Genomic DNA, 25,573 nt, shown 5'->3' with positions numbered 1-25,573 from the left:
ACGTCCATAAAAACACCGGCATTAACGAAAAGAGCATATAGCAGCGCGAAACTAATTATTGTCAGAGGGTGGGTTTTGGCTAAACACATGGCCAAATTGACCCTTCTTCATATTCGCTATTCTTTGCCTACTTCTTTCTTCTTCCCTCTCAGCCTCCAGTGCCTCTAGCTCCCTTTCCCTCTTGGCAAAAGAGGGGCCCGGAAGGCTGGCTTCCCATTCTTCCTGTAACCGCTTTTTCTCAGCCTCTCTAGCTGCATACAGAGCCTTCTTCCTTTCGATCTTCGCAAGTGTTTTGGGCAGGATCGGGATGTTCCACTCCGGCCGCTGTACTTTCTCAGCAGTAGGGCGCCTGGCGTATTTCTTTTTCTTCAGAACCGCCACCACTTCATGTTCCAGGCCCCGATCAGCAATTAAACTGAGAAGTTCAGATAGGAATTCATCCTCCCTCCTCTTTCTCAGTTGGTCAACCAGATGTCTGTTCGCCCGTTGCTCCATCTTGCTAATTCTTTTAATTGCCGCTTCTTCAATTTCCCCATTTCCGAATGTATATTCTGCCTCCCCCTCCTCCGGATCTGATTCCGGTTGGATGGTAGCGTATCTATTGTTCCATCTCTCTTTTTCCAATGCAATTAAATTTCTTCTAATCAAACGCTCTCTTGTCTTGACTGGATCTTCCTTTACTTCCAGGTTCAATCTTCCTCTCCCCCTTCCCCTACCTTTGGGGGGGTGTTATCGTCATTACTTAAGCTTTGCACCACCAGGTTCCACCCTCTACCCTGTGTCGGGGGTGGGAAGAGCGAGCCCCGAGCCTCCTGGATCGCTTGTAATTCGTTGTCAAGGGGGACATCAAACTTCTCCCAAAACTCTGGGACCCTGGACCTGCTTTTCATTGTGAGTGCAGAGAAGTCCCTCGATATTTCCAAAAGCTCGTCGTCGTTGTCATAGATGCCTCAGCTGCTTAGTAATAATGTCCCTTGCAGTCGCATAGGCGACATTACGGTATGCCATAACCTTTTTAATGGCTTTTTCTCGCTGAAATTTCCAACAAATCTTAGAGAGGCTCGTGTGGGGGCCTCCACAATTTATACATTTAATATTCCGGTCACAAGCACCATGCTCATTCTGTAAACACCTTATGCAGCGCCTCGACTTATTCCTGCATTGCATTTGGACGTGACCGAATGCGAAGCATCGGTAACACTGTTTTACTGACTCAACAAATGGGAACATACGCACGCTCACATGTCCTTGACCAATCCAAAGTTCTTTCGGGAGCGGATCCCCCTTGAAGGTGGCCAAGATGGCTAACCCTTCGACCCATTCCGCTTTGCCATCCTTGACCACTTTCTTCTTTAATCTTTCCAGAGTGCACTCGGGTTGTCCAGGGACAAGCGCCTCCTCCAGAGCACCGATCGGTTCCTCCCAGTCGGTAATTACGCCCTTCCTGATTCTTTTCCGACCCGGCAAGTATGCGTCAAAACATGCCTCGTTTTTTTCAGCTCGTGACAAAATTTCATTTACCGTTGCCATGTCGCTGAAGGTGAGCTCCGCCCTATTAAAAGCGACCATTTTAAGACTATGCAGAAATCTACCCTTATTTTTAATTAAACGATATATTTTGATTAAATTTCTACGTTTCATCTTGCTCGTCGCTTCCTTCTTTAAAACCACAGGGACCATATATTCTTTACTAGAAAGCTCTTCTTCGTAAAATTCTTTCGCCTTTCACCTTTATTTTGGTGAAGTGCCGTTCCTTTGTTCCCAATTCCAGTATCTTGATTCTCGTTTCCAGAAGTTTCCACGTGCTCGGGCGTTTCCAATTCTATTTCTACAGCATTTCCAGGTACTTTATCTATAGTAATTCCATAATTATTATTCCCATCTTCTTCGTCTGAACTCTTAACGTCCTTCTTTTTACCTTTAACTGAATCCACCGGTTCTTCCTCCCTTGTTCTCCTCGACCTTTTCCTACTACGTTCCACAAGCTTCCATTCAACCGTTCCACACTTGTCCTTTGTTTCAGTAACGTCTAACGGTTCCTTTAAAATTTCAGTTTCTTTGCCAACTACTGGCACGGCTGCCACCACTATATCCGACTCAGGCGCTCGTGGCTCCTCCTGATTGGATGAGCATTCGCGTGATTCCTTATTTTCGAATTCTGCCACCAGGTTCGCAACTCTACGCTCTGACCTTTGAATTTTAACGGCATTACCCGCAAAAAATTCCCTAGCTTCTTTATCCTCATCCAGGAATTCCGTTTCCCATTCTGTATCACTTCCAGTTACCTCAGTGTCCCTTTTTAATTGTTGGTTAGCCACTTCACTTTCACTAACACTTTTCCCTGCCTCACGAACCTTTTTATTCTTCGCCTTGCGGCGATTAAACCCGAGCGGCATGGTCCGGACTGTATCTTCCCCTTGCCCCTCTATTGAGTTTCCCTCAGCCCAGGAAAATCACTAAATTTTCACTGCACCCGCTTACTGCAAGCCACCGATTATCAAACCCACCAACAAAAAATTATGATATCACTAAAAAATACCAGATAAACTTCTATATTACGTCGCTCAACAGAAGCCCGCCTCGTATCCAACCACACTCCTCGACCGTCGAAGCGGAAGTGTCCGCCCCAAAAGTGACCACCCTTCGGTAACATAGGTATGTCCAGTCTTCTACTATCTATAGTCACTGGCTATATTATGTATGCCACCGCCAAAGTATAAAATACGATACTGCATAAATGACCTAGGAAATGTATGCTCCTTCACCCAAATATTATATACAGGGTGTCCCGTAACGCATTTTCACCCTCTGAGGTGGTAGTAGGTGGGGTGATTCTGAACAACTTTTTCCTTTGCGAAAAAGTGGTTTGAAGCTTCCTTTTTGAATTATTAAGCAAAAACACTGACCAATCCGAGCGCGTATAGCGCGCGGGCTCAGGGACGGCAGCGTCGGCTACGAAAGCGGGGCTTTACGTAGGTCGCGAACGAACGGCTCAGCACCCCGTTGGCATAGCACAATAAAAAAATTGAACTAATTAAACATCTATGTTCGGTGACTTCAAAGGGTCGACACAAGCCTCTCGGTTACTCTTGGTTACTGAAAATAGCAGATTTATGACCACGAACCATGACCTATTTCTAAATGTAGAAAAAGACAAAAAGCGAAACAGACCTCACACATTCAAGCTGGCAGTCCCATTTGAAGTTGGAAAGGAAGACCAATAACGTCGTGAAAACGTTACGAATTAGTGCGGAATATTACATGTTTTTCATTTGTGTCCAGTGCAATAGTAATGTGACATTGAATAAAAATGTTTATTTACCTAAAAGAAAATTCTGTGAAAGATGATAGTGACCGTGTGGTTGAGGGGGGTTCAATGATCTTGTCTGGAGATCAGCTGCTCTTCATAATTTGTTCCCTCCTCGAATGTTCAAGATCGACACAGTGACCCAGAGAGAATTATCTGTTTTCAGCATAGCAGGTTAATTTAGCAACGAATGGGTAAGTTTCATTTAAATTGTTTTTAAATTTATATTAATTATTCCATTTCAAACATTTTCATTTGTTGTTTAGAATATTTAGAATTTCGTTTTTTACATTATGACAGGCGACAAGAGATTAGATTCCGTATTCATTTTAAACAACAACTAAAAATGTTCAATTAGTTCAATTTTTTTATTGTGCTATGCCAACGGGATGCCGAGCCGTTCGTTCGCGACCTATGTAAAGCCCCGCTTTCGTAGCCGACGCTGCCGTCCCTGAGCCCGCGCGCTATACGCGCTCGGATTGATCAGTGTTTTTGCTTAATAATTCAAAAAGGAAGCTTCAAACCACTTTTTCGCAAGGAAAAGTTGTTCAGAATCACCCCAGCTACCACCCCTTCAGAGGCTGAAAATGCGTTACGGGACACCCTGTATACATTTCTTGTAATATAATGTTCAAAAAGTACCGGGAATTTGTCAATAAAACGAAAACGGTACAATTATTCATCGATATTTATTTTATTCCCTTCAAAGTAATCTCCATCGCAAGCAATACACATATTCCAACGCTTCTTCCAATCCTCGAAACACTTTTCATAGGCCGATTTTGGAATCGCCTTCAGTTCCCTCTGCGAATTCTCCTTCATCGCCTCAACCGTCTGAAAACGCTTTCCGCGAAGTGGTAACTTGAGTCGTGGGAATAGGAAAAAGTCACACGGAGCCATGTCAGGTGAATACGGAATTTGCGGAATGATATTAATGTTGTTTTTAGTCAAATAGTCGCGTACAAGATGGGATGTGTGAGCCGGTGCATTGTCGTGGTGAAGAAATCACGAGTTGTTTCTCCACAATTCCGGCCTTTTGCGACGAACATTCTCCCTCAAACGCTTCAGTACGCTCACATAATACTCCTTATTTACTGTTAGGCCTGGTGGAAGGAATTCGGAGTGGACCACACCACGGCAATCAAAGAAAACGGTCAACAAAACCTTGATTTTGGATCGACTTTGTCGTGGTTTTTTGGGTTTTGGCTCGTCTGAAAAGCGCCATTCCGATGATTGTTGGTTCGTTTCGATGTCATATTCATAGATCCATATCTCATCACCGGTAATTATGCCTTCGATAACATTTTGGCCCAAAGAAAGCATTTCCTTAGCGACAGCAACGCGATGCTCTCTCGGCACAAGCCGCGCTTCAACCCTTCTCATGCTCAAAACATCGTGCATAACGCTCTGTACCGATCCTAACGAGACACCAATATCGGCTGCTATCTCCCGGATGCTCACACGACGATTTTCGAGCACAATTCTCTTAACTTTTTCAATGTTTTCGTCAGTCACAGCGGTAGATGGACGACCGGAACGAGGCAAATCATCAACCACAGTACGGCCCTCTTTTAACTTTTTGTACCACTCGTATGCTCGTGTTTTCGATATTGTCGAATCTCCGAAGGCTACCGTTAACATTTTCAACGCTTCCGCACATGATATTTTGTTAGAAACACAAAATTTCAGACAGACTCTTTGCTCAACTAAATTCGACATAGCGAAATTCGCAGAGTAGACCAAACAATGACTTCTTTATAAGGCTATTACGTACAAACTATCTAACAGATTTCGGTTAACAATGACATATAAACAACTGACGGATGTACCGACTTAGAAAACAAATGATTTTGCCAATATCTCAAGTGCGGTTCGTTTAAATGAAAAATTCCCGGTACTTTTTGAACATAAGGTAACATAACCAAGGGAAGAATATTCCTACAAATCGAATGCCTAAGGTTAGTTTTTTTTTAAAAATAATATGTCCCGATATGGTACTTTGATATATTGTGACCCTCTTCGGGGGTTCACTCTATACAATGAGTTGGTGTTACAATGATTCGCTGGGCGCCAGCCACGTCTTGTGGCGATCAAGATCAAAAAAGGAAAAAGGGGGGTGATTGTGGGTGTCTTACAGGGGATGGGTCTCGGGGCACTTACGTCCGTACAATACTTCGCGGGGGAGTACGCAAGGAGGATTATTGTGGGAAGGGAAATCTCTAGGGTCGGAAGAGGGGTTCGCAGGAAAGTTCGTCTACGTTACGCGAATGAGGAAATAGCTGTGGTTGGGAAATCGAAAGGGGGACTCGTCTCTACGTCAGACAATGCGCGGGCGGAGAAAATAGCCGTTGCCTCGATCTCGCAATTACAATAGATACGGTAAGGGACTCACCCCAAATCTCCTCGCACTTTCTCTCACAATACTCTCCGCTTTATATCGCTTTTGAAATCTCTGTACTCTCGCTCAATACACACTCGGTCGCTTAGCCTCGGGCTCAATGACGGTTCGCCGTCGCTGCTGCGACGACGAAACCGTCGCGGGATGGTTTGGGGAGGGGATGGGACTTGGAAGGGGCCTCTTCCGGCGACGGGATAGATCGATTATCGATCTTCGATACACCGGTGCTCGGGGTCGATGGAGCTGGCGGATATCCCGCGATGACGGGTGGGCTGAGGTCTTCGGGCTCGGCGACAGATGGCTCCGTGTGGACGTTTTGACATCAGGTGGGCAGCTTCGTCTATTTCTTCGAAGTCCCATGTTGCTCCGTTTCCTTGGAGAAGGGGTTAGGGGTCTGTCGTCGGCCTCGTAGCTCCTTCTGCGGGTATTCCTTGTAGGTCTTCCGTCGTCTCCATCGGCCCGACACCGGTGAGCAGGGAGAAAGGGTTAGGTGAGGGAAGGGTTACGGGTGGTTTTGAGGTGGTAGTGTAAGGTGGGAAAAGCGCAGCGATTGTAACGGGGGGGCACGGGTGTCACCACGTTACAACGTATTACCGCCGCTCGACCTTAGTTTTTGAGATATTTTCGAAAAACTGTCCAAACTAATGCATTGAATTCTGCCTGTTCGTGTGCGTCCATGTTACATCTTACGCATTAGTGTGCGATCGTCGCTTTTCTACTGTTTCTGCAGGCAAATATTACCGGTTAAATATTAAAAAACTAAAACCTAAAAACTAAAAACTAAAATATCAAATTTTTAAACACAAATATTGATACTGTTACGTGGCCGACGGCTTGGCAGCGCGCGTGGCTATCAGAGGCTTTCTGATTGGCGGCCGCGTAACTTATTTTATTATCAATACAACCCGAGCGGTAAGATTGTATTGTGGTAGGAACTGTCACAAGGTTTCACTGGGTTTAAAGGAGAATGCTAATGTGGGTTTGACACAGCAATGTATATATTCTACAATCTTGGTCTATTACAGATGTTGTTGTCGCGAATATAGGTGTATAATGTGATATATTACCTATTTCCACTATGCTCGGTGTTCACGCACTGGCAATGCGGGGGTGTTGTGTGTGGTTGATTGTAATGCCAAATAGAAACACGACTCGCGGATTCTATAAGGTGAATGTTGCTCGGAGGGGACTTCAACCCGATCTCACTAATAGTAACCAACTCACTACCGTACACGACGTGCTCGACACGAGATGAACTCTGGTACTGCCCCCGATCGTTGGTACGAACGGGTTTATATACTAATTAAGAAGGGTGGTCTGGTTACTATTCGAGTGATCAGGCTGGGTCCACCTGCCTCTGCGACAGTTTAGAGTGGTTGCATCTGCTATTTGATTACGGCGGACCCATTGCTTTCCCAAGTGTTTGGTTCTGCTATCGGTGGGCCTTCTGTTTATTACGAGAGTAAATGGTCAGTTTGCCCGAGAGTTTTCCTTTCCAGATGTTTAAGCTTATTTGAAAGGAGACACGTTTGATAAAAACGGTCTGTCTACGTGACAATACATTCCACGTAGTCAATTTAACTTTACTTGTATAGATATACACAGCAGTAATGTTGCACAACACGTTACCCTTATAGCGCGTGCGACAGTCTGGTACCAGAGCAGTAGATCGTCATTTCGAGCATGTCGGTGACGCGAACCCATAAGATTTTCCCCTTCCGAAAATCACTCAACGCGCCTAAAGAAGTTTTCACTTCAATAATAATAAAAATAATAATAATAAGAAAAATAAAATTAGAAATAAAATGCTATGTTGCGGCCATTACAGTCGCGACCACGACCGTCTCCATTGCCGTTCCCGCAACCGCGGCCGCGGCCGCGGCTGGACCATGGCGCTGTTTCACGCCGCAGCCGATTCATTTTTCGCCTGTACTGGCGAATTAGCTGCTGTTTTGCCCTGTATGACTGGAAAAATAAATATTATGTTATTATTCATAAACAATGAATACCAGAAAAATCGTACGAACAGTAAAGTAAAAAAACTACTTACGTTTTGCACCTCAGGCTCGTACAGCTCATTCAGCTGCGACACGTGCGGTTGATACGGGTGCGGAAAGAATAAATATTATATTATTATATATAAACAAAAAATAGCAGAAATAATGTATAAACAGGAACGCAAAAAAAGGACTTACTGTATATCCTGCCGGTTGTACGTGCGGCTGTTGCTGTGGTACTGGGTGCGGCTGCAAAAATAAATATTATGTTACTATGTGTAAACAAAGATCAGCAGAAATAACGTATAAACAGGAACGTACAAAAACGATTTACGATATACTGAGCATGTTCCTCCTGCCGCTGTTCTATTTTTTGCAGCAATTCCTGCATCTGCAGCATTTGCTGCTGCTGCATTTGCAGTATCTGCAACAGCGGTTGCGGCATATCTTGCGGTTGCAACCGCAGCTGCTGCACCTGCTGTTGCAGCTGCAACAGCGGCTCCGGTTGCGGTTGTACATCACCGCTTTTATCTTGTGGACACGCGTCTAGAAAAGGCAATTTTTTAACTTTTTTATTTGAGCCTGTGATGAAAATGTAAAATATGACATGTGTAACAAATATGTTATGTGTATGCTGAAAATTTCATTGAGATCGGTCAATGCACTGAGAAGTTACAATTTCTGAAAATCGTGGCTTTTCATCTAAGAACGTGACTAGTTATGTTCTTAGATTGCGATTCTCGGAAATTTTAATTGTAACTTCTAAATGCATTGACCGGTCTCGATGAAATATTAAAACCATGCACATAACTCATTTGAATCTACGAAAGACATATTTTAAATTTTCATTATAGGCTCACATAAATCCACTGTATATGAGACAAAGCAAAATATATTTTTGTTACAAATGGTCACGTAATGTAATTGTCAATGACACTCGCGAAGTAAAGTTAAAAAGAAACACTTACTGTCGTTTTCGGAAGCCATATTTGGAGTGATGTTTTCCCACTCGTTGCACTAATTGAATTGTCGATGCCAGTGAAATTTGAAAATGCGACAGCATTGGCGTGGTGGGGGGAAAGGACCGCGTTGCCATCTACAGGATTGCCTCGAAATAAGCAACTCGCTCGGGACTCGTAGAAACGGACCTCTCACTCATTTCTCGGACCTCTCACTTTGCGAGCGACTTCAAGCAAAGAAGAGGGGATACCGTGTTGCGTATTTTGAAGCAGAGACCACTTGGTTATTTCGAGGCAATTCTGCACCACTTCTTTCTTAGACGTAGAAGATCTTGAAAAACTAAATTTCCATCGATATTTTCAATCATTTGTGCAACAAATAAGCACAAATGGCAAATAAAAAATGTACAAGTTGGAGGTTTCCGGGTAGGAGATAGCTCTCCCTCAAAAGAGTTTATAGAAAACTGTAAGTGCTTACAAAATACATTTCAGTAATTTATCTGCAAATATTTACAAATATTTATGACCTTGTAACGACCCAGTGATAGGTACGTCGCTGCATTGACGTATAGGGAGAGCGGTTCCCCAAGAAGGCGACTCGTATGAACGAAAATAGGGATTATAGGTTCGTGTGGTGTGCGGTTAAGGAGTGAAATCCAACATTAATGTATCAAACTAAAATTATCTTTTATTCAAGTAAGTAAATTAACAATAATTGCTCTAAGTATAATATTAAGTATAACAATAGGTACGGCTAGAATATGAAATACAATAAGAAATTATAATAGGTACGCCCTAGATAGTGAAATACAGTGGAAAATATATGATTAGTAGTTAGTAAGTAATAAGTAATAATAACGCGACTTGATCTTCGAATACAGCCAACACTCTGTACAATTTGCCAAGTTACACTAAGTACTGGAAAACTATATTCTAGTAGCTTGTATGATACCTTCAGACACGAGCGGACTATACCTACAGGTCGCAATCGGTTTCTGGTCTAGCCAGAGCTATGCTAATACAGGCCTGCTCAAGGAGCTCCGCTCCTCGCTAGCTCTTTACACTTGAACGTGTGACTTAGTATTAGCACGTGTTCAACGCGTTGCGTACCATGAGTAGAGTGTCCACAGATCCGAACTCTCGTACCTCACCACTGAAAGAGAAGGATAGAGCTAATCTCGCGCTCTACAAGTTGCCTAAGCAATTCAGCGCAAGCTTTTCCTCTACTTCCAGAGTATTGTCTGCATCTGACCGAAGTCAGGGAAGATCTGGACTGACTCTGCGTGGAACGCCTCTATTTATAGTCAGATTCTGCTGACTTAGCGCTTTTTTTCATTATAGGGTTCCTCTAATTTTCTGGAATTCCCCATCACATGACGGCCGAGCACCCCTGCTCCTTAGTCTACGCGATCACCCTACTCTAGAATCTCACCCCACCGCGAGATCATCGGGGTTGCGCTGGCGCGTATGCATTCGTTTGTCGATCATTTATCGATAATCAACTTACCGACCGACTTACCGACTAATCGCTTATCGACTTATTCAATCAGACTATATTATCGATTAATGAAAATTATTTATTATAAGAAATATAATACAAATTAAACTAAATACTTTTTTTATAAACTCAATTAAACATAAAAAATTAAATTAACCATATTATACAAAATTTAAACTAAAAATAAATTATAATAATAAAAATGAAATAAAAAGGGTGCTGGGTCTTCTTGGCGGGTCGTTACAACTTCATTCGTTCTACTTTGCAGGCGACAGAAACAATGGCAATCGTCGACATCGACGAGTGAACTTGCTGCAGTTTTCAAAGAGAAAAATTCTCTCCCCGGAAAAGCTTGTATACCCAAATATTATAATAAAGATCCTTCATTTATCCCAAAGGATCCTAAAGATGTGGGGCGCATCTCATCAGAAAACGCCCTTCGCAAAAACGATGAAACTGTTGTTGTACAATGCGAATGTACAAGTGAGAGACCCACTGTACAAAACGTCCTGGACAATAACGACGACAATCTCGTCGTAGACGTCGGACACGTAGATGTGGGATGTATTTCGGAAAATGTGCCAGAAGGCCGCCGCATTGTTGACGTTCAGTTCTTTTGGAATGAAATACATAGAACGTTCGACAATCATGCGCAAGGTATTAAATGTCATTTTCGCGATTGGAAAATGATCGGTAGTCGCCAGCATGGATGTCTGACACAGTTTTTCTTCAAGTGCCAAATGTGCAATTACGAAGATACTGTTTGGTCGGAACTTATGCATTCAGATATAATGAATGTAAATGAGGCCATGACGACCGCGACTGTTACAGTCGGAATCGGCTATGCACAATTAGAAGAATTATGCGCCGCCCTGAAGATGCCCTACATGGCTGAAACGACGTACCGCAGGTACCGTGAAAAACTTGTAGATGAGTTTATGAAAAGCGCAATGCATACCATGCAGGCAGCAGGTGAAGAAGAAAGACGATTAGCTTCTGAAAACAATGAAGTCGTCGACGGTATCCCGTACATAACTGTCATAGCGGATGGTAGCTGGATGAAGAGATCGTATGGTACGAATTATAATTCACTTTCCGGTGTTGGTACCATTATAGGTTTCCGCACAGGAAAAGTTCTGTTTATCGGCATACGAAATAAATACTGCACAATATGTGATATAGCGGAACGAAAAGCTACATCCCCAAAACATCATAAATGTTATAAAAACTATGATCGTTATGCCAGTTCTAGTAGCATGGAAAGTGACGCTATTGCTGAAGGTTTCAATTGTAGCATTGAAATGCATGGCTTGATATATAGAACGGTTGTTGCCGATGGTGATAGCAACGTCTATCATACTATTGTGAATAACAAACCTTACCGAGAACAAAAAGTAACCGTTAGAAAAGTAGAGTGTACCAATCACTTACTTCGTAATTTATGTAAAAAGTTGAGACACGTTGCGAAGAAAACGCAAACGAAGGGTCACAGAGCTCGTGGCTATGTTGCGCACCGAAATATCATTAAAAAAAATATTTTAAATATTCGTAGAGCTGTTGTTTTAGCAGTCAAGGCGCGAAAACAAGAAAAAGGGCCTCAGCATATCAAAGCTAGAGAACTTCAGAAGGACATTTTAAGTATTCCTAGCCATATATTTGGTGAGCACAAAGAGTGCAATAGCCGCAGCCATACGTGTATGCGGGACGAAAACAGAGCTGAGAAAAATTACGTTCCATCTTTGAAATTGTTCGGTCTGTATAACGAAGTCGAGAAAGCCATACGATTCCTCAGCTGCTATTCGGATAGTTTGTTAATGAATGTTACAAACAATCCCGCAGAAACATTTAATTCAATTATCTGCAAAGAGATTAGTGGAAAACGTATTAATTTTGGTGCAAGAGGTTCCTACAATGCTAGAGTTGCAGGAGCTGTTACGCAATACAATACGCAACAAGTACTTACAGAAATACATAACAACATGTGTAAAACCGTTCCGCCACTAGTAAAGAGATTGGAGGAACGGCGGCAGAAAAAAGTTGCGAAAACCAAACAATTTCGAATAACCTATGGCAAGGCAAGGAAATTGAAGCCAGTGCAAGGAACGAATAAATATTATGGTCCAAACTCGCAAAGACCAGATCTTCCGAGTGATATGCTGCTTCAACTTCGCAAGGAACATTTTGAAAAGCTTGGTGACAATACAAAAAATCGTACAATAACAGAAACGAACACAAGAGAACAAAACGATTCAGATTTATGGAGAACTTTGAAGGAGGAACTGCTAACTGCTTCGAATTTTGGAGCAGTGTGTGGCATGAGACAAACAACATCCTGTGCAGCAATGGTAAAAAACATTTTATATCCTCCATCTGTCGATACCGCTACTATGAAATACGGCCGCGATAAAGAACACATTGCAAGAAAAGACGTAGCGAACGCAATGAAAACAAGAATTCGAACTTGTGGATTGTTCATTGATCGCGACATTCCATACTTGGGTGCATCTCCTGATGGATTTATCGAAGATGACGGTTTACTGGAACTGAAATGCCCACAATCTGCTGAGAATTTGACAGCGATAGACGCAATAGAAACAATACGTCACTTACGAAACATCTTCGATAAGAGAGATATACAAGAAATGAATAGCAAGCACCAGTATTTCTACCGAGTACAAGGTCAGTTGCATGTAACGCAACGGAAGTACTGCATTTTCGCTATCTGGACACCTAAAAGCATACATATGATCCACGTAAATAGGGCCGACGCGTTTTGGACAAATCATATGGAACCTTTCCTAACGCGTTTCTACGAAGAATGCATGCTTCCTGAAATACTGGACAGTCGCCACAATAGACACATGCCGATTAGAAATCCAAAATACATATTACGGGCAAAAGAAGACGCATCTATTCAAAAATCTAACCGGAAAATCGCAAAAACGCATAAATATGAAAACATGACACAGAACAGTGTTGAAGCATCAAATATGACCGTCGAAGCAGTAAATAGCGACTGTGTCATTGTCAGTCATTCAGTCCAGGAAGAAAACTACACAGATAAAGCTGTACGATACTATATATTAGAGACTGCTGTTTGTTCCATAACTGACGTAAAGAAAAATGTATTACCTGTGAAAAGTAAATTAACCGATGAATCGTTAGATCGATTTTTACGTGTCGTCAGAGAAACTACTCCTTTTGAAACGCAAACTGACATTACTTACAGTTTACAAAATGTATCCGTCCCTGCCGTAGTGACAAAAGCGTACAAATAATTGGAGGCAACTGTTCTGATCACTGGCGAATTATCTATTTCAACGGCCGCAAACTCCATGTATACGATAGTTTACCTGGCAGTGCATATGAGAAGCTCGTAGAGGAAGAAAAGAAATATATTGCGTTACGATTTCCTCATATTCGCAAAAAGGATATACTTTTTGAAAGAGTTCAGGCGCAACCGGATTGTTACCGTTGTGGTGTATACGCGGCGGCATACATCACTACTATAGTTTTGGGTGGTGTTTAGAGGGGAGCGAGGAAAACCGGGGAGAATCCGTACACACAAAAAAAACGATCGAGATTGTCCACAAAAAGGAGTTGTCAGTTTATTAAAATTCAAGATGCACAGAATTTTGAGGACGGCCGTTACACCTTGCGGTGCGATCCGCTCGGTCGAGGAGTACAAATCAGGTGGGTTCGACACGTCACTCGAGGAGTACAGAAAACGTTCGCAAAGTTTACGGAGGAGTCACTTAGCACACGAGGAGTCCGATTCAATTCGAAAAACGTCCGTTCGGTTGCACGAGGCGACCGTTCCACGCTGCGAGCACGTGGCGAGGTTACGGGATATGAGAATCCCGAGGTTTACCTTAATCCGCGAGAAAACCGATTAGACGAGGTCACCCACTGATCTCGGAGGCGCGAGGTAACTACCGGTATTCCTTTTGCTCAACGAAATTACCGGGAAAGCTCAGAAATTCACAAACTCGATGGAGCGCGATGTTAACTTGATCGTTTACAAAAACGCAATATGGCTGCGCGGCACGCGTCGCTCCTTCCCGAAATTTAGTGCGGGAAAAAGAACGCGTGGCGGCAGCACTTCCCGGACGGGCCCCGCGTGACGAGGGGACCCTTTATACGCGCGTTCACGCAACAGGTGGAAACCCTTGCTTAGAAAACTATTCCCATGACATACAGCAGTTGAGATGTCACTTCGTGAATATTATTGAAAATAATAGACTGTCGCCCTTCCCGATAGAATAAGATAGTAATAAGATAGTGCAGTGGAAGAGGTTTTAGTGGGTAGTATATCACCCTTTCTGGGTGGTATGAGTCCCACACAGCCCGAGCTTTCCCTTAGCCGAGTGCGAAAGGGAATGTCTTGGGCGTACGTAAACGTATTTTCTCTCCCATAAAAAAAAAGAAAAAAAAAATCAGGCTTATTAGCGAGGTCGTCAAGGCACTGTGAATTATTTGAATGTACGAAAGACATATTTTAAATTTTCATTATAGACTCACATAACAAAGTTGAAAAATTACCCTCTGTTATTTTTTCTCACTATTTCAACAAACTATAATTTTTTAAAACAGCAAAAGTACATATCTTGGTAAATTAATTTTTATAGCTTTTCAAAAAGCCTGAAGTCATTTAATCGAATGAGCTATTCTGTTGGTGAGCAAATAATTTTGTGACCCACTGAATTTCCCTCAGGCCACGGCTTTTCCTAACATTTGGAAGCGATTAGCCCTGACGTCGTAATCCTTTTGACCGTCTAGCAAACGGTCGATGTTTCGCCTACGTTTTTAAAAGTTGACTGCAATAAAAGCATTGTACACATTGCAGGCATTTCCTCCGTTGGCCCTGGCCGATCGGGTGATCACAGTTCCTACCTTGTTAGAAGTTTGCTGACAGTTTCAAACGTAGAAAAAGACAAGTGAAAGGGGGACTGCCGATTATCACGATCGTAGCTTCTGTCTTTTTCATTCGTTACCCTTCCTTTAGTCTGAAACTTTTTATCGCCTATTTAACAAGTAAATACAGTCCAACTTGTATCATGTTCGATATCATTTTAATTTGAAAAATCTCTCCAATGCGCTAATAAAAGTTTCAATGAGAAAAAGTCAAAAATAAAAAAGTTTTATAATTGAATTCGTATTAGTAACACCGATACGTTTCGGCTCCTCGCTTTCAATCCTTGGACCTCTCGCTCCTCCACTATCTGTCCCTTTCTACGTTCACTCTTGGCTTGCGCCGCATGTAAACACAGAATCGATACCTCGGCTGAATAAATGCAACCGAGATTGGGACCCGTATTGGTTGCATTCCAGCCGAGGTGTCGATTCTGTGTTTTCGAAGGTTACATTTATCCAGGCGAGATGTCGATTCTGCGTCCGTACACATAATTTACATGCAGCCGAGGAGTCGATTTTATGTTGTTTATTCTATTATTATTGTTACTTTGTAATTTACTTAGTTTTCAATAGGAACAAACTGTCCGGTTTCATGTAAATCATGAGCTTTTCCTAACATCATAAAGCACCTAATTTCCAGTCAATAGTTTCGCAGCATATTCTGAATAAATAAATATAATTCAAACTATATGAAGTACATTATTGTACTTTACAAACAATAATAAAGTACATTATTGGCGGGTGATTAAATAATAGTGGGCGTATAAAATGTTCAACTTTTATTCGTACAATCGTACACGACGACCGTACACAATGGTATCCTGCTGTCCCAAAAATCCTCGGTCGTGAGGACGTCTTCGACAGTATGTATACCCTTTTGTTTATGACACCCCGCACGATTGGGTACTTTCCCTTGAAGGGGAAACGCGCTGACAAAATACATATGGCCTCCCTCAGCCGATTGCCTACTTCGATTTTTCTAACTCCGAAAACACAGCGCCCAGATTCTGAAAGAACTTTCCTGCGGGCCGCTTGCCTGTTGTAAACAGTTTCCATTCAAACAAGCAATCCTTCGATTCCTAATAGCTGAGAGACCCAACGTGGTCATCAGCCATCCTCGATCACCAGGCCTGTTTAGTCTCACTCACCCTCTTTCAAGACCTCACGCAGTCCAAGTTCCCATCATAAAGCGTACGAAAGCAAACTAGAGTCGAGTTAATTGCCTTCGACGACCCTTAAAAATAAGCCGTCGCTAACACATTGGTAAAAGTACAGTAGTTTTATTGTTGCATTGGCCTCGAAAAACTGGTCAAAAATATTTTAGCATTATTTTAAAATGTAAAGCCATAGTGTAATAGGTTGTTGGAACGTCAATTACAACAGAACTGAACATATTCAATTAGTTATAGCTCAAAAAATACCAGAGATATAAAAGTGTACTTTGCTGTAATTATGCATATGAGGTAAATTTAATTCTATCACTTATCCTTGAAGAACCAAAGCAATATTTGGAAACCATGTATTTCGAAGATACAATCCCTGTTGCATATACCACCTTCTACCGTATATGAAATACATGCTTTCAGATAAAAAATTATATAAGGGTTTGAATGCAAGATATTTTTATTCATAACTTCGGTCTAAGTGTAGAACAACTACCTCCTCGCTGATTTTGATGATTTTTAGATATTTTATAGCAACCAATATTTTGAACCATTTTTTCCAGAACATATAAGCGACGCGACGGTCTCGCTTAGTTTCCGAAATATTTAGTAAAAACATTCGATATAACATATTGAATTCTGCCTATAGATGTGCGCCTGCGACAGCACATGCATAAGTGTTGGTTGTCATCCGCTGGCCATTTGTCTTCTGTTTAGAAACGAGGGTCGGCGAACGTAAAGGCTCCGTACATAATTGCATATACCAGACTTCAAGAAATGTGTATTCCAATTGAATTAGAAATGAATATCATTGATGTGATGGGTCAGGAAAGGCTATATATTTAAATTCGGGTGCCGTAAAGCGGCCGGCAATGTTTTTCTGAAATAATAATAAATTAAAAAGAAGTATAAAAAGAAATTCTAAGAAATGAATAAAAGTGATTAAAAATGCGTATTATATATTATTTAAATAAAAGCGTTGCCGACCGCCTTACGACGGCCGGATGTAAATATATACCCTATCCTGACTTATTACAACAATAACATTTACTTGTAATTGAGTTTGAATAGACATTTCTTGGAGTCTGGTATATGTAGTTGTTCGGGATTAAGCGCGCCAATTTAAAATAGGCAAAGTTATGCCAGACGCCGAAAACACCTCGGCGTTGTCATCGCGCTTACGATTATAAAAACCGCGACGCGGCGACGATCGGCCTACTCTTTCGCTCTTCACGACGAAAACAAATGTCACGACAATTTTGATCACGCGACTAATTCGCACGGTACTTCGACTGAAAGTACCCAGTAAAACTCAGTTCGCCTTTACTAATTAAAGGCACCATAGTATAAAGTGACTAAACACTCCTTTTCTTTATTAAATTATATTACTTACATTAAAAGTGTTTCTAAAACTTTATTAAAACTCCTTCCTTCCTTACTAAAATTACCGGTATTTTGCCCAGAGAAAAAATTTATTCTCTGCGCGTAACAGTAGCTGTGAACGGAACCTTTACTCCTGCTCCACCCTCGTTTCTAAAGGGAAGGTAAGTGGCAACCAATCTGACGCGTATGTATGCTGTCAGAAATTAACAAAAAGAAAAAGTTGTTGAAAAAATCGATTTTCAATCATTACATGCTAAATCGATCACTTTTTGACGTCATCATCGGTGACGAGAAATGAAAATTGACGTCACAATGAGATGGAAAAGGACGCGGTGTACCCCTGTTTCAGATAGGCGAGTAGTCCGCTAATATGGTCGGTTATCTATCCCGCTGGTCTCAAAGCAATACCAGCAGACCTCGTAATGACCCCATTTATACCTGGAGAACTATATTAGTAACCAGTCTTGGCCGTTGATATTGTTCAAAAAAAGAATAGAATATCATATCCGGAAATCGGGAAGGACGTATTTCTTCTGCAGTTTTACAAAAAAAATAATAGCAACAAAAAATAATGATAGAAATAATGATCTCTTGACATATGAAAAAAAAATTCACGCATCAAAGTCTATCGCCTCTTCCAGGCTCGAACGTCCCATTCTCCACGATACATTATATCGTCGTCGACGGTTCGGTCGACGCACACAGATTCAGTTATCGAGCTGCGAATGAGCGCGCGGTCGAGCGTAGAAAACGAACGAACTGCGCTCTACAGAATAAACGAGGAACTAAATTTCTGATCTGTTTTACCTTGTTGACGTCTTTTGCAAATGAACAGTCAACGAAATCGTAGTTCTCAAAATACTTCTTCCTGGAGACTTGTACATCATTCCTTGGGTGCTCGTTTTATTCTATCCGACCCAAAGAATATTAGTCTGGTGCCTATTTGGACAAACTATTGGCAGAAATGTTTATATTACGAATAAATCAATCTAGGTGAGTCCGATCTGCCATTTTCTTGACCGTTGACAGACAGCAATTTCAATATTTTATAACTTTTTGACGATTTGGATAATATAAGGACCAGACTAATATTCTTTAGAGCCTCCTGAACACGTTCTTCAAATTTTTTTGCATTTTGTTTAGAAATGAGGACGTATTTTGAGAACTTGCGTCTAGGGATTTTTCTAGGGACTGTCGGTAAAGTTTTCGACGCTCGCATCACCTTAAAGATTATATGTATACAAGCGACAGATGTCGCTGACATTTATTTTCTTGTAGGGGCCTTCACAGGTGAGGATAAATTAGGCCTCTACCATATCATCAACAGTTAAAATAGAATGGATAAATTAATAACTCTTTGTCTATAATGCACATGAAACAAGTCTTTTTATTATCACTAATCAGTCATTCACCGTACTGATGCCAACACTAAACTCTTATAGCTAAATTTACTGAGTTTATACATGGGTATTAAGATAAAATTATAAAAATATAAAAATATAAAAGTATAGTTTATACAAGCGTCTCTAACTAACCGCTTCGAGGTTCGAGGACAGAATGACCCACGCCAACGGTTGGCGTGGGGAAGGAAAAATATTTTCCCGCTTTTCCTAACTATAGGGTGCGCTCTTGCAGTCGGAAATGAACTCTCCGACGAGACGGCTTACCGGACGTAGGTGCCGCCACATTCTGTTGCGAGATTTTATGTAGATTTAGGGATTTTCTTTCCTAGGAACGTAGATAAGTTGCCCGTGGAGCACTCTGCTCACTTTAAGAAATGAAACTGATTATAAACTATTTAAATGAACTCAACTTTTAACAAGAAATAACTTTTAATTAAATGAATTTGAACAAGGACAATTAAACTGAATTTGAAAAATGGTTTTACACGAGCTTTACTTCTCTTGAGCGCAGGACAAAGAACAAAGGACAAAGATTTTGTAAGGATTGCCTATATACAGGGTGGCCCACATAACTCTTAACAGCTCAATATCTCGAAAACTATGACATCGATTTTAAAGTTCTTGGTCTTAAATTGCATGGATCTGAAGGGCCTTTCTAACTACATAAACATGAAGTGGCCTCCCCTTCTTCTTTAATGGGGGGTGGGGGTACCTTTATAATTTTAAATGGAACCCAATATAAAACGTTATATATTTAGATTCGACAGGAAAAAACAAGTAAATTTTGTCTGAAACATTTTTTTGTCAGATATTTCCATGATGAGATTATAACAGTTTGAAATTTCGACTTGTAGGTACTTACTTGAAGCGCTTGGAAATAGCGTTATTGAATTGTGAAATTAGCACCTCATTTTCAAAAAATAAAACTTTTAGCAATAGCTCTATTTGCACCCGCAATAGTTCTATAGTTCCTGATAGGTTTCAGAAATAGTTCCGGCGAAATACCTGAAAAAATAGCATTTTGAAAATATGAGGTGCCAACTTCGCGTGACACCACATCATGCGAAAAATGTTATTTAAATCATCGTACTGACGATGAGAACGTTTTCATGGATAACTGAGTCAAACTCAAGAATTGTACCTACAAGGAAGTACCTACAAGTCGAAACTTCAAACTGTTATAATCTCATCATGGAAATATCTGACAAAAAAATGTTTCAGACAAAATTTACTTGTTTTTTCCTGTAGAATCTAAATATGTCACTTTTTGTAGGGGGTTCCATTTAAAATTATAAAGGTACCCCCGCCCCCCATTAAAGAAGAAGGGTGGGCCACTTCATGTTTATGTATTTAGTTAGAAAGGCCCTTCAGATCCATGCAATTTGAGACCAAGAACTTTAAAATCGATGTCATAGTTTTCGAGATATTGAGCTGTTAAAAGTTATGTGGGCCACCCTGTATATAGCTCCTGATTACTAAGTAAATTATCGTTAGCAACGCTCATTAATTTTAGTCCTTGATTAACATTTTGATAACGAAAAACCGATTCCCTTCTACTGATTGAGCTATATGATAAGGAATCGTTGATTAACAATTTGATAACGAAAAACTGATCCGCTTTTCACTATTTAAATTTGTCGCGCTTCAGCCACTACATTCAATTTTCTATACAACCTAGTTCACAATTGATTCTGCTCCATACAGCCTAGTTCACAATTGATTCTGTAGCTATGTTCACTTACACCGGCGAGAATCGCAACATTTCACTCGGTGGATATATTCAACGGTCATTTATGAAGTCATAATTTACTGGCAGATACGCAACAACATTTATTTTCAATTGCTCTTTGTTAATAAATTATTATTGATATATGTGACCATTGAATCTTATAAAACAAATCGAGTGCAATTTTTTGGTGCCATAATATCTTTGTAAAGAGATCAATTACTATCTATTTTGCAGATAACAAATTTCTGCTTTTTTATTTGCGAATATCTTATTAAATATAATGTTTGCGACTGGAGCAATTTTAGATTCCGAGGGAGCAAATGGGGAGCAATTTTAGATTCCGAGGGAGCAAATAGGGAGCAATTTTTTAAGACATAAATTATTAAGAAGTATTCATATTCCGCGCCAACTTTACTTCGATAGACACGGCACGTGACCTCTCCGTAGTGATGGCTAGAACTGCTACTTGTGAACCTCATCTCGCCAGAGGCATCGCGATGATACGCCTGAAGAACGAAAGCGAAACATTGGCGTGTGTTTAGAGTGAGATGTACGGTGATCATGCTATCCTTCTTTCAACCTAAATGATAGAATTTTCCCACTCCGGTAAATTCTGACTGACTGAACGCGTAGATTTTATATAGCGCACCGTAGCACGCCTCGCTGCTAAAAAATATATGCCTACTCTGAAGAACCGAAGGAACGTGCAATCTAAGAATTTTTGTAGAAAAAGTTATTAGCTTTTTTAAATAAATGTTTTTTAATTCATAAAAGCATACAGAGTGCGTCACGCAATTGGGGCAGGTTATACAGGGTGTTCGACAACAGGTGGGCAAAATTTTAAGGGGTGATTCTAGGGATCAAAATAAGACGAAAATCAAGAATAACGAAATAGCGTTTGCGGCTTTGTTTTACACTAATTTATGTTTAAAAATTTGAGTTAAAAGCGCCTGAAACCTGCAATCCGCCCAGCACCGACGACTGAACGTCAGGTCAGCAGGGGAAGGTACAAAATCGTTGAATAGTAGAAACTTACCTCGTGCTATTCTGTTTCTCGGTACTGCAGCATTCGGTTTCGATTCTTGGTTATGACTGTACCGACCCCTGCTGACCTGACGTTCAATCGTCGGTGCTGGGCGGATTGCACGTTTCAGGCGCTTTTTACTCGAATTTTTGAACATTAATTACTGGAAAACAAAGCCGCAAACGCTATTTCGTTATTCTTGATTTTTGTCTTATTTTGATTCCTAGAATCACCCCTTAAAATGTTGCCCACCTATTGTCGAACACCCTGCATCTTGAATTTGGTAAGAAATAGGAAAAAGCTGTTCATGTAAAAGTTCAACGGGATGATAATGTTTATTTTTCTATAACTTCATTTTCTTCGTGAATGCAACGATGCACTAAAAAAATGCAGATGCACTTTTTATTTAAATAGAATTGCATTTTTTTCTTTACTCGTATCAACTCCTTGAAACATTCTGCATAAAAAAGTACTATGGTACTATTAAAACTAATAAATGGAGGGGCCTCGGCTCCTTCTCTCCTTCTCTCCCCTTGCTACTATTCCCTCTCACTATTTTGCTAACGCGCTTATATCTAACAGTACAATGTTTAAAAAACTAATATTTCGTGAGATATCTCATATTTTTCATAAGTCATACCATTCAACTTTTACATCAATAGCTTTTTCCTATCTCTTACCAAACAGATATAACTGGTCCCAATTGTGTGACGCTTGTATTTCCAGAAACCTATAGTAACTGTTTTTCGAAACTAATAAAAAATACAAAGGAGTATTAGTCAATATTCTGAGTGAATGCAAATAATTTAAATAAATAAATATCTCATATACAACTTATGTAAACGTGTGCAGAATTATTGCAAAGAGGAGGTATATTCTTCTCTTGTTATACCTCCTCTTTGAGCGAGGTTTGTTATGGGTAATTCAAAAGAGTCGGCAGGTACGTCCTCCGTGCTTCAGAGGCTTGCAGCTATCAATTAACGCGACGACACAATTGTGGCGTGACATTCGCGATGAAGGTGCGTCATATTTAATGACGTCGCGTTTACAACAAGATCCAATAGAAAATTTATTTTCTATGATCAGGCATAACGCGGGTAATTGTGAACAAAATCCGTTCGCGAAAACATTTAGATTGAATTTGCAGAAAAATATGATGTTAAATTTAATGAAGCCATCGCAATCTGCAAATTGTTTAGATGACGAAGATCTTTTCACTTTGCCACAATCTTCGGAAAATGTTGCGTCAACTAGTACCGAAAATTCGTCAGTTTCTGTTAATTGTGACATCAGTGACTCCAGAATCATCAGAGAGTCTCCCGTCAAAGCCTAGAAGCAGAGGATGCAAGTGATACTATCATCGCTGATATCTTGCAAGAAGTATCTGAAACTGCCCACACCTTAGAGTCATGTGCTATTGAATATTTTGCAGGATATGTCGCTAGGAAAAATATTAGAAAAACCAATTGCGACATATGCAAGGCAGAATTATTAGATAGTACAACAGTTCTTTCACGAAATGAACAGATTTTAATATTTCTTCGTGCCTATAAGACAAATAATGATTCAGATTTTGGAAGTCTTATAACCCCTAGTAAGAAATTTTCTTTTGCATTTCGTATATTTAATGCTATTTTTGATAAAATGTATCCTACCTTACGGGCTGAAGAGGGCATTCTTGATAAAATATTTCTTTATTTTGTACAAGGTGTTAACAATTCACCTCAGCTTTGTGGTCGGTTTGACAGTAGTACGTGCAATGAACATCGAAAAAAAATAACATATTTTATGATGAAAGTAAAAATTCATAAGGATACGATATGGCTCGGTCAAGAATTACGATGCCCTAAAAGTTCTTTTCACAAGCCAACTGCAAAGGTACGAAAATTGCAAAATCTGTGAAAGACTGTTTTCATTTTCAGAATGTCTGCCTTTTTACTTGTCTATCACAACAAATACATTCAGAGGCGATCTAACGTGGGCTGACAATTTATAACTCTTCGTAAAATGTGATTTTGTATTTAGTTTTAGTATAGTTGGTAGTATGGATAAGTGTGTGACAAACTAGTATAGAGTAGTTTAGTCTTTATATAATAAATAAGTATATATATCAAGTTAATTTAGTTGTAATTCACTTAATTCTAACAATAACAAATACAGTCAGAGGCGATTTAACTTGTGCTGACAATTTATAACTAATACAGTCAGAGGCGATCTAACGTGTGCTGACAATTTATAAAGTGGTACAATAGGGCTCCAGGCGAAGATCCACTATAAAAAAATCTAACGCGCCATTAGTGGAACCTCAAAGGTGGTGTGGAAGTCCATTATTATGAATGTCACTTCATATGTATGAATGTATTTCATAATAAACCTTTCTGTGCCTTGTGTATATGTATTTTATTAATCATGTAATTTTATATGCATTTTAGAAAATAAGGGAAGCAGCGAGGCGCCAAATGAATAGGAGGATCCGCAAAACGAAACGAAAATTGCAAGGGAAATCAGAATACCGAAGGGGGTATACATGTGCACCTTCGCTTGCCCCCGTCTACGCACCTCCGTCGTACTCCCTATATGCACCGCTGCCTCCCACCACATACACACCACCGATGCACCCCATGTATATACGTACACAAACGAGATTCGCATATACTACATCCCCCACCTCCACAGTGTATTATAATAATTCTTATTAAAAAAAAATGTTTTTAAAATACACTTTTTTTCTTTTAAATACCTGTCCCAGATTATATTTTACTGTTCACTGCGTACGAACTTCTTACTTCTCTGATATTAAAATTATTTTTTCAACAGAAAAAGATTCTTTGAATAGACCTGCCTTAAGGGGGTAGACACGGGTAATGCAACGAGCTGACATTATCGGCAAAAATGGGCCTATTAAGGGCTTTACGGGAATTGGTTATTTGTCCTTATATGAGAAGACTTGGGGCTGGGTGAGGGCTCATTCGAAAGAGGAAGGTCCAATGCAGGGCGGTCAACCCATGGTACAACGAGATTGTGTCGATATTTGATAATATGAGTATCCAAAGTAAAGAAAAATATCGACAAAATGCAGTCGCAGAATCGAAGCATTCTTAGGCCACTAAAAGAGTTTTGTGGCTCAAACGGTGAGTTGACCGCCCTGCATTGAACCTTCCACTTTCGAATGAGCCCTTATTCAGTTCAAAATCTTCTCATATAAGGAAGAATAACCGATTCCCGTGAACCCCTTAATAGGCCCATTTTTGTCGGTAATGTCGGTAATAGCTTTTAATACTATTTTAAAGTCCAAAAATTCAAAGTCTACAATCAACACAAAAGTTTGCTAATCACTAATTCTTATCTAATAATATAAACTAACTGCACAGTTCATAGTTCGGAGCACTTAAACAATTCGTACACAAAATGCATGTAAGTGTACTCCCAAAATGTGCACTTCACACACGGTTAATCCCACTTCTGATATGTAAGATCAGATTAAGCGGAGCGGGTGATTAAAAGGTACGGAAATAAACCAACTCAGCAAACTGTAGGCGTTTTAAAAAGAACTGAATATTCTCTGTTATTCAACTGTCTGTACAAGTTGACGGTCAGAACAAGAATGCCCTGCCGTCCCAAAAATCCTCCGTCGCGTTGTGAGAATACTTTCGACAGTATGCTCTTTTGTTTATGACACCCCCAAGTTAGAGGACTTTCCCTAAGGCCGCGTTCAGACTATGCAATAAAGAAATCTCCTCTTCGCTGAATCCTGGTCCAATGGTGGAGGAATCCATCCCTGTCCGAAAGAGGTCCCTT

General features: G+C 40.5%; 2 protein-coding genes across 6 annotated transcripts in view; one reads left to right on the top strand and one right to left on the bottom strand.

Annotated features, from left to right (window-relative positions):
* LOC117605294 (uncharacterized) overlaps positions 1-24,447 on the top strand; it is a 104,271-nt gene extending 79,824 nt beyond the window's left edge. Inside the window, exons 1-2 of one of the 3 annotated variants that reach the window (XR_004581658.2) lie at positions 19,782-24,125; positions 24,208-24,447. Coding sequence is in view for 1 of the 3 variants with exons in the window: in XM_076693284.1 (XP_076549399.1) it covers positions 10,846-13,437 (2,592 nt within the window). In the remaining 2 variants the exon portion in view is untranslated. Of the gene's footprint in view, positions 1-10,427; positions 24,126-24,207 lie in introns of those variants that run through there. The other 2 variants (XR_013065245.1, XM_076693284.1) reach the window with 2 other exon arrangements.
* Positions 6,691-10,431, bottom strand: LOC117605231 (uncharacterized). Of its 3 annotated transcripts, XM_034326301.2 has the most exons (5): positions 8,671-10,431; positions 8,024-8,248; positions 7,901-7,951; positions 7,756-7,788; positions 6,691-7,670 (listed from the first exon to the last, which is right to left on the bottom strand). In XM_034326301.2, the coding sequence occupies exons 1-4, from the start codon at positions 8,687-8,689 to the stop codon at positions 7,781-7,783; spliced, it is 303 nt and encodes a 100-aa protein (XP_034182192.2). In that variant the 5' UTR covers positions 8,690-10,431; the 3' UTR covers positions 6,691-7,670; positions 7,756-7,780. The 3 variants fall into 3 exon arrangements, 2 of the variants coding, with proteins under 2 accessions (XP_034182192.2, XP_034182191.2); XR_013065246.1 differs by having other exon boundaries at positions 7,756-7,951; XM_034326300.2 differs by having other exon boundaries at positions 6,691-7,951.
* Positions 24,448-25,573: the final 1,126 nt, after the last annotated feature.

This window comes from Osmia lignaria, chromosome 3 (genome assembly GCF_051020975.1).
Source record: "Osmia lignaria lignaria isolate PbOS001 chromosome 3, iyOsmLign1, whole genome shotgun sequence".
NCBI classification, from domain to species: Eukaryota; Metazoa; Arthropoda; class Insecta; order Hymenoptera; family Megachilidae; genus Osmia; species Osmia lignaria.
The sequence above is the reverse complement of the archived record's forward strand: the minus strand, read 5'-3'. Positions and strand labels throughout refer to the sequence as shown.

Coding starts and splice junctions, on each gene's coding strand:
- LOC117605231 (XM_034326300.2), bottom strand. Junction 7,952..8,023: donor GTATATCGTAAATCGTTTTT/GTACGTTCCTGT, acceptor TTATTTTTGCAG/CCGCACCCAGTACCACAGCA.